This window comes from Rhinopithecus bieti, unplaced genomic scaffold (genome assembly GCF_001698545.2).
Source record: "Rhinopithecus bieti isolate Rb0 unplaced genomic scaffold, ASM169854v2 scaffold_46101, whole genome shotgun sequence".
NCBI classification, from domain to species: domain Eukaryota; kingdom Metazoa; phylum Chordata; class Mammalia; order Primates; family Cercopithecidae; genus Rhinopithecus; species Rhinopithecus bieti.
Window position 1 is genome coordinate 2723318 of NW_016819049.1, and position 10065 is coordinate 2733382.

The following is a 10065-nucleotide window of genomic DNA, read 5'->3' on the forward strand; positions in this document are numbered from 1 at the left end:
AAAAAAAAAAAAAAAAAAAAAAAAAAAAAAAAAAAAAAGACTATGCAAAAAGAACAAATCTGGAGGCATCACATTACCTGATTTCAAACTACACTGTAACGCCATAGTCACCAAACAGCATGGTACTGGTATAAAAATAGGCACACAGACCAACTGAACATAATAGAGAACCCAGAAATAAAGCCAAACACTTACAGCCCACTGATCTTCAATAAAGCAAATAAAAACATAAAGTGGAGAAAGACACCCTATTTAACAAATGGTGCTGGGATAATTGGCTAGCCACATGTAGAAGAATGAAACTGGATCCCTGTCTATCACCTTATACAAAAATCAACTCAAGGTGGATCAAGGACTTAAATTTAAGACCTGAAACTATAAAAATTCTAGAAGATACCATTGGAAAACCCTTCTAGACATTGACTTAGGCAAGGATTTCATGACCAAGAACCCAAAAGCAAATGCAATAAAAACAAAAATAAATAGTTAGGACTTCATTAATTAAACTAAACTCTTCTGCATGGCAAAAGGAACATCAGCAGAGTAAACAGACAACCCACAGAATGGGAGAAAATCTTCACAATCTACGCATCTGACAAAGGACTAATATCCAGAACCTACAATGAACTCAAACAAATTAGCAAGAAAAAAACAAATAACCCCATCAAAAAGTGGGCTAAGGATATGAATAGACAGTTCTCAAAAGACATATGCAAATGGCCAACAAACATATGAAAAAATGCTCAGCATCACTAATGATTAGGGAAATACAAACCAAAACTACAATGCCATACCACCTTACTCCAGCAAGAATGGCAGTAATTAAAAAATCAAAAAATAATAGGTGTTGGCATGGATGCAGTGAACAGGGAACACTCATACACTGCTGGTAGGAATGTAAACTAGTACAACCACTATGGAAAACAGTGTGGCGATTCCTTAAAGAACCAAAAGTAGAACTACCATTTGTTCTGGCAATCTCACTACTGGGTGTTTTCACAGAGGAAAAGAAGTCATTATACAAAAAAGATACTTGCACATGCAAGTTTATAGCAGCACAATTCACAATTGCAAAAGCGTGGACCCAATCCAAATGCCCACCAATCAATAAGTGGAGAAAGAAACTGTGAGATATATATATGTATATATATATATTATATATATATGGCATATATATACGTATATATATATGATGGAATACTACTCAGTCATAAAAAGGAATGAATTAATGGCATTTATAGCAACTTGGATGAGACTGGAGACTATTATTCTAAGTGATGTAACTCAGGAATGGAAAACCAACATCCTGTGTTCTCACTCATAAGAGGGAGCTAAGCTACTAGGATGCTAAGGCATAAGAATGATACAATGGACTTCGGGGACTCAGGGGAAAAGGATGGGAAGTGGGTAAGGGATAAAAGACTACAAATTGTGTGCAGAGTGTACTGCTCAAGTGATGGGCGCACCAAAATCTCACAAATCACCACTAAAGAACTTACTCATGTAACCAAACATCACCTGTTCCCCAATAAACTATGGAAATAAAAAATTAAATAATTAAATAAAATAAAAATAAATGAAAAGTCAAATCATACAAGCACCTGCTTGGTCTTCAGTTCTTTATACTTTCTGAAGAAATAAGTTAATAGACCACTTTTATCTGGAATACATGTATCTGCATCTAAACAAGAGTAGATGCAGGTGAACAAGCTGATTATGTCAGTGTTTTTAAATAGAAAGAACCAAAAAAGGATGACATCTTTATAACGAGGCTGCTTACCTTACAAACAGAAAGAATATTAATATTTATCATTTTCTTGATCACCTGCAAAAAAATTGAGAATTTTATATATACTTGATGATGAAAGTGACCCTATTAAATATCTACTTAGGCAATCTAGAGAAGCATTAAATATTTCTCCAGATATTACAGAGATTTTGGAAAAATGACAAGAGCTGGGGTAGAGAGGCAGATTTTATTTTACTCTCAGTGGTATACTTTCCTAACTAAGGTGATAAGTGATGCTAACATGCAGAATCCAAAGTATATGTGCAAGTAAAATCTGGAAGCAAAACAACACATTAAATCTAAAATAAATAGAATACTTTGCAATCTCCTTTCTGCTAGTATGGAGCATAGAAATCACTGAACCTAGGATTTTCAATAATTTTTAAAATTTTACATAGTCCTTCAATGATATGCTTTTCTCGTTTTCAGTAAAGGATTATGCATGCATCAAGGATGTCACTTTCATTTTGGTAGAGCTGGTTTACCTGAATCAATTATGGTACTGTATATTAACATATTTGCAATTTTTAAGTTGATGTTTAGAATCCTAAAACTTAAAACAGATCTATTTTGATATAACACAAACAAAAATAAGAGTAATAACAAAACTAGAGCTATTATTTGAATCTAGCACTGTATAAGTGAGGTGATAAACATTTTCTCATTCCATCCTTCTAATATCCCTATGAAGCTGCCCATTTTATGAGCAAGGAAACTGAGACTAAGCATGGCTAGGCCCATACCCAGGGAACTCAGGTAGTAAGCAGAAGAGCCAGGGTGTGAACCACAGGCAGCTGGACTCCAGTGTCATAGTGTGAATCGTTATACCAATACCTGCATGCATTCTTTTTGTTACCATGATATACAAAGAAAGACTTACATTGTCCAAGTCAGGAACATCCAAAAAGTATTCAGGATACTCATACGACATTCCCACGTTGTTCACTGAAATAGAACAAGATCATTAGCTGAGTAACATATGTATATTTTAAAGATTTATTAAAATAATGACATTAAAGATATCAAGACTAATATGATATATATGTAATTATATAAAATACTGTTTATGGCTAGAATAACCTTTTCCACACCTTTCTATCCAAAATCTATCCTTAAAAGTCCAACTCAAATGTCTCTTCCTTCATTAAACCTTCCTGTACTTACCATCCAGCAACTGACAGAACTTATACTTGCCTCTCACTTTCCATAGCCCTTTGGGATTTGTATATTCTGCATCTATCATACTGTTATTTGGAGATATTACTTAACTCTTCTCTAGACCTTAAATTTTCAGAGTGTAGTAGAACGAGTGGAAAGTACTATTGTCCAGGATACTGGAAACTTGAGTTCTAGTTATAACAGTTTTCAGAAAACATGTGATTTGGGATAAGTCATGTACAATACGCATCACATTTTGTTCTGCTCCAGAATGAGTTCATTTAATAATTCAACAAATATGTGCCATACACTTTTGAGTAAGACATGTGCTAGGAACTTTAAAAAGTGGGGGGGAAAATGTTGGCATCATGGAGCATACAATCTAGTAGGAAAAGAAAGAAACAAACAATTATTTCATGACAGAGCACAGTGCCATAGGAGCCTTTTCCGCAGAGCCTGACTTCAACTGGAAAGTGAGGGAAGGCTTCTTTCTGGTGGCCAAGGGAGTAGGTCAGACTAAATGTCTCCAATAAACCATCTTTCAAAAGTTGAGGTCATGTCTTAATTTTTCTTTTACCGTACCCCCTTACCTTCCCAATCACCTAAAGTTGGGGCTATAAGACAATGGACAAGATATGAATAAACCTATATATATGTAGACGTAATATTTTAATACTCGAATATCCTATGGTTTTCCCTAGACCTAGAAAGACAAAGACAATCCCAGAATAAGGAATATTTGCAGGTATCAATCAATAAATAAAATATCTTAGAATTTAACTAAATAAGTAACTCATGAGATAGATGATCTATCTATCTGCCTATCTACACTTAATCATCACAACAACCCTATTAGGTAGTTCCTATTATTATTTTCCTCTGACATGTTAGGAAACTGAAGTTCACAGCAGTTAAATAAATTGCCCAAGGTGATAGAGCAAAGTAGGCCAGGATTCAAACTCAGGAAATTTGGCTTCAGAGACTAGGCTTTTAACCACTATGTTAAAACCTTCATACACCTTTATCCAGTATTCAATTCAGAAAAAAAAAAAAAAAAAAAACTTGAATAATAAGCAAAAATCTCATAGCAATGTTTAATAAAATTATGAAGTATTTAAAAAAGAGAAATTTCAGTTGCAAGCAGATGATGACATTATGATCAGTCTGTTACAGCCTATAAGGAAATATGCCAGATAAACCTGATAGTAGTAACAATAACTTTTCAATAGTCTAACAAAATTAATAGTTTCAAAGGAACTCAGTAAGGGTTTTATATTTAATTATAAGCCAATCACTTGAGGCTGTAGGTCGCAAGATTTTACAACAATCCCACTGAAACTTGTCAGAAAATATGTAAGCAAAAGACAATGACAAAGCGAACTTTATTAAATTAGGATTCATACTCATCTGAATAGGGATAGTATCTAAACATAATTAATAACAGAAGGTCCAAATCCATTTTTATTTTATTCAATAGGTTCTCCACCTACCAGGCATCCCAAGATTCAATTCTATAAAAGATCTGTTAACAATTAGGCCAAAACTAGTTGAAGGTAAGGCTTCATGTTCACTTGACTTTAACCACTTACAGAATTACAAAGGATGAATAATTTACAATACGACTAAAAGAAACAGCAAAACCCAAAATATCTGCTAAAATATTGCACATAAACAAAATATTCTTTACCTCAGTTTAAGATAACAGAATCTTCCAGGAAAGGCTTTGCCAAGTTGTAATATTCATCAGAATTTTAAAAAATTTCATGACATACAGTAAACTATCTCCCTTCACTCTCCATATCAAGAAAACTTTCTTCAGATTTCCCTCTAGCCTATGAGAATATTAATGCTATATTTCAAAATGTAAAAGAAAATTGAACAGTGTAATTATAAATCTTTTAAAATCCAGATTTCATTTTTTTTAAAAAAAAATCTACGAACTTTGCAAGCAGCACAGTTGACTTTGTAATCTTAACATGTACTGTAAGTACAAAGTTAAGCAAAGGAAGTCCCTGAATAACTAAGCAAGTAGAGAAGTGTTATTCTGGTTATGGCTGTATTAACAATAGAGAGTCGCTGGGCGTGGTGGCTCATGCCTGTAATCCCAGCACTTTGGGAGACCGAGGTGGGCAGATCACGAGGTCAGGAGATCTAGACCATCCTGGCTAACATGGTCTAGACGGGTGAAACCCCGTCTCTACTAAAAATACAAAAAATTAGCCAGGCACGGTGCCACATGCCTGTAGTCCCAGCTACTTGGGAGGCTGAGGCAGGAGAATTGCTTGAACCCAGGAGATGAAGGTTGCAGTGAGCCGAGATCACGCCACTGCATTCCAGCCTGGGTGACAGAGCGGGACTCTGTCTCAAAAAAAAAAATCCAAAAAAACAACAGAATCTTCAGCTGTGTCTCTGATAATTGAGCAAAGGAAAGCTATCAAAGCTATCTATGCAAACAATGAAAATGTGAACATCTATTTAACATAGCTCTGTAAGAAAACATATTCAACCAAAAGCGTCTGCACAGCAAAGGAAATAATCAACAGAGTGAAGAGACAACCTGTTGAATCGGAGAATATATTTGCAAACTATCCATCTGACAAGGGACTAATATCTAGAATACACAAAGAACTCAAACAACTGAACAGTTTAAAAAACAAGTAAATTTATTAAAAGTGGGCCGAGGATGTGGATAGATATTTCTCAAAAGAAGACATACCAATGGCTAGCAGATAAATGAAAAAATGCTCAACATCACCAATCATCACAGAAATCCAAATCCAAATGACAATGAGATATCATCTTACCCCAGTTAGAGTAGCTGTTATTAAAAGTCAAAAAATAACAGATGCTGGCAAGGATGCAGAGAAAGCGGAATTCTTATCCACTGTTGGTGGGAATGTAAATTAGTATAGCCACTATGGAAAACAGTATGGAGGTTTCTCAAAATATTAAAATAGAACTATCATATGATCCAACAATCCCACTACCAGTATTTATCCAAAGGAAAATAAATCAGTGTATCAAATAGATACCTGCACCCCATGTTTATTGCAGCACCATTCACAACAGCAAAGATAAGGAATTGACTTAAGTGTCCATCAACAAATAAATGGATAAAGAAAATGTGGTATATATACACAATAAAATACTATTTGGCCACAAAAGAATAAAATCCTATAATTTATAGCAACATGGATGGAACTGGAGGTCACTGTGTTAAGTGAGATAAGCCAGGCACAGAAAGACAAATATTGCATGTTCTCATTCATATGTGGGAGCTAAAAAAAGTTGGTCTCATGGCGTTGAGTAGAATAATAGATACCAGAAGGTGGGGCAGGTGTGTGTGGGTGGGTGAGGGATGAAGAGAGGATGGTTAGTGGGTACATATAGTTAGATAGAAGGAATAAGTTTTAATGTTCAATAGCAGAGTAGGGTGACTATAGTTAACAACAATGTATTGTATATTTCAAAATGGCAAGAAGAGAGGACTTTTAATGTTCCCAACACATAGAAATAATACTCAAAGTGATAAATACTTCAGCCACCCTGACATGGCCATTACTCATTCTCTGCATGTAATAAAATATCACATGTACCCTATAAATATGTAGAAATAGTATGTATCAGTTTAAAAAAAAAGAGAGAAAACCTGTTCAACACTGAGAACTTTAGTCCAAAAAAATAAATAGTATCGTGGAGAAGGGCTATGCTTTTATAAAAGAGTACACACAATAAAACAACGTTAAAGCCAGAATAAGGCTGTTAAGAGCGCTGAGTCCAATTTTATGAGGTGAAGTACACACCAAGGTCACAATGGCAATTTGTCCTATTCTAGGGATTAGGACTCCTACATTCCCTCCTGCACTATTAGTTCCACCTTTTGCTTGTGGAATGAATGATATGCATGATCTCCCTACCACAGGGAATCACTTCAGAATGCTCTTATTTAGGAATATAGAGAAAAAACTGTGGCTCTCAAATACTTATTTCCATAAAATGCAGAACAGTGCGAATCTTTTGGAAAAGCAAACCCACTGCAATTTTATTTTGAGACGTCAGGTGGCAGCAATAACCAAACAGCAGGCAAAAGCTTTCAGGGAATTGCAAAAGAAAGAACAGGCTTTGAGTAGGAGTGAAGGATGAAAATACTCCCATTATAATTTAATCTCATTAAGAATGGGTTCACGCGATGCCATCTTTACATATTACAGGATTCATTATAGGATTCACCAAACCAAACAATGGCACATGTTGTTCCAACATTATTCAGATAGTTGAAAATCCCTTCTAAATGGTCGCGTCTTAAATTAGCATTAAACATGTTTATTAGTGAGTTTTCTTGAATTCTTCAAGTGAGGCGCCAGAGACAGATTTAAACATTTTTTTTCAGTGACCCGAAAACCTTTTATTGTGTAACAACACATGATGTCTCTCAGGAAACAACAGATAGATATCTATGTCATCACGGAATTCCCACCACCATCCCAGTCACTGTAGGGTGTTGGACAGCAACAAAATCTTTCCCATTGGTTTCTGACTAGAGGTCTAAGACTGGGAAGAGCTCTACAGAAGAGATGAGGCAGGCAGAGAACAGGTGAAAACAGACTAAGAATAACACCAAAGGAAGTGGAAAGAAAAGGTGGTGGAGGGCAGAGGAGCCATCCTCCTAAGAGTCGATCCTTGCAAAGAAGAACTGACAGAGGCCATGCTTAGCTACGCTCTCCTCGGCCCCATCCAGAACCTCAAAAAACACTAATATCATTGTGTGTTGCATTTTAAAGGCACAGGAAATCCACGGAGTAATTCTGAATTTTATACACACACACACACACACACACACACACACACATACACATACACACACACACATATATATATATAATTTCTAAATTATACTGCTTTAAAAATCATTTCCAAATTTCACATTCTTAAAAAAAAGAATATTTACAAGATTTCTGTTTCTTCTAAGTTCGTTTGCTATTGATCTCACTGAACTTAGACTCCTCTCTCAAAGCCAGCTGCTATAGAGATAAAATGATGTCATCAGAAAATTAGATTTTTGGTATCTGGGTTGGGCATGAGAGAGGAGCAAACAACAATAAATTACTAGAAATTAAAAATCCATTTGAACAAACAATTCTAACAGATACAGGTAGCCCTCTACAGATCACCTTCAACCTGCTTCTTTTTCCAGATTAATCAGAGATATAAGAAATTAAGGTGGTTTACAAATATGTTGCCTAATGGCCGGGCTTCCTGACATACATCACATAATGCAAAGTATCCCCTCCTGTTTCCTTCTCATTGTATCAAAGCAGAAAGTTTATATTTCAGTAACATTTGTGGTTATAAATGCTAATCCAGTTCCAGCACTCAGAGTTAATGAAAAGAGATTTTAAAAATGCTGCTACCTCATTATATTTCAAAACAAACTGAATTTTAAAACAGACACTTTACTAACAGTGTATATACCAAAAGTGGGGGAAACTTCCTGTCTTACATTTTTGAACTAAAAGAGTACAGACCCCAGAGTCCTAACAGAACCAGGTTTCAGTCCCAGCTCCACTACTACCAGCTCCTAACAAGAGACTAGTGATTGCCTCATTGTCCTTAGACACAAAATGGGGATAGTAATTTAAGAATCAAATGAGATCATACACATACAATCTTTAACCCAATGCCTGGGACATAGTAATATGTTAATAAATGGAAGACGAAGAGTTGTTATTGTTGCATGGTCATTTATTCAACAAAAATTTATCCAACTCCTATTTTGTGCCCAAGCCCAAAGTACCCTGCTTTTATTACGTATGACCAGCATCAAAGTGGAGAGATCCTTCTGAGAGAGTGGACTCTGGGCATCAGTTAACCAGAGCTGCTGCTATTTATACTGATTACATTTATCCTCATTGCTCCTCTACCCTCTTTATTTCATTCAATTAGATCCACTCTTACAGCCTATAGAGAGAGTTTGGAAAGTGATGCAAAGTAAATTCCATCTTTGCCTTATTTAACATATTGCTTTAGCTAGCACATGTTCATACTCTGACAGATGATATTTGGAACACCATGTAAAACATTTTGCAAACTTTACAGTTTTCATACATTTGTGAGTAGCAATTTCCAAATAAAAGAGAGTTTACAAGGCTTTAAATTTGCAGTGCTTTAATCAGAAATTGAAAAATTAAGACTGAATCAGAAGCAACAACAGAACATTTCACTTCCACTGTTTAATTATAAATTGCTACATGATCTTCATTACAAAACTAGGTAAGATTTGCTATACATAAAATTGGAAGAGGGAATGAAGAAAGATGACATGAGGTTGGTAGTTAAATGTTAGCTGGTGGGAAGAACATTCATCAATTTCATGACTTACAGTTCTATTTATATTTCTGAAATAACAGAGCTAATTACCCAGTTTTAAGTAAAAGGTTCTGCTTTAATTAATACCATTAGCAAGCGGTTTTCAAGTAAACGGAAATAAACATGAATTCTAAAAGTCCTATGCTCACTTTACAAATCCAATCTCAGCCAACATATCTAATGGAACTACAAGGCACTATACTTAGTCTGGTAATGTTCCTGATGAGTCTCCTAGCACATTAAAAAAAAAAAAAAAAAAAATCCATGCACCTATTCTGTTTGCCATGATTGTCTACACCAGGCTTCTTCAACATTTAACACAAAGAAGGTTCCCTTCTAGCAAGGAAGGGCATGTGTGCCCAGCGACTCAACTACTTGAATCCCTACTTGGCTTTCTCACCACTCTCTTAAGCTTAACATATCCCAAAGTGAAATCATCATTTTTCTCAACAGACTTTGCTCCTGATCCAGAGTTTCTTGTCTTAGGGAAATGGTACCCTGTTGCTCAAGTCAGAACCTGGAAGTTGTTAACTGCTAGTCATCTAATTCTGGACAATGTCTAACGCTATAACTGTTTCTTCTCTGTAAAACGGGCATAGAAATATCAATATCTACCTTATAGGGTTGTTGAGGATTAAACGAAATTCATTAGCATGGTGGCTGGCATGAAAGAGTGCTCAATACATGTCGGCAATAATGATTTAAAAAACACAAAACCATTCTTCTACTTTTCTTCTCCTCCTCCTCCTCCT

At 35.4% G+C, this 10065-nt stretch overlaps 1 protein-coding gene across 1 annotated transcript in view; it reads right to left on the reverse strand.

The window, feature by feature from the left end:
- The window catches only part of HSD17B12 (hydroxysteroid 17-beta dehydrogenase 12), a 176692-nt gene that overhangs the window by 38452 nt on the left and 128175 nt on the right, over nt 1-10065 (reverse strand). Inside the window, exons 5-6 of the mRNA XM_017858123.1 lie at nt 2670-2734; nt 1781-1825 (exon numbers count right to left, since the gene is read on the reverse strand). Of these exons, the coding sequence (XP_017713612.1) occupies nt 1781-1825; nt 2670-2734 (110 nt within the window). The remainder of the gene's footprint in view (nt 1-1780; nt 1826-2669; nt 2735-10065) is intronic.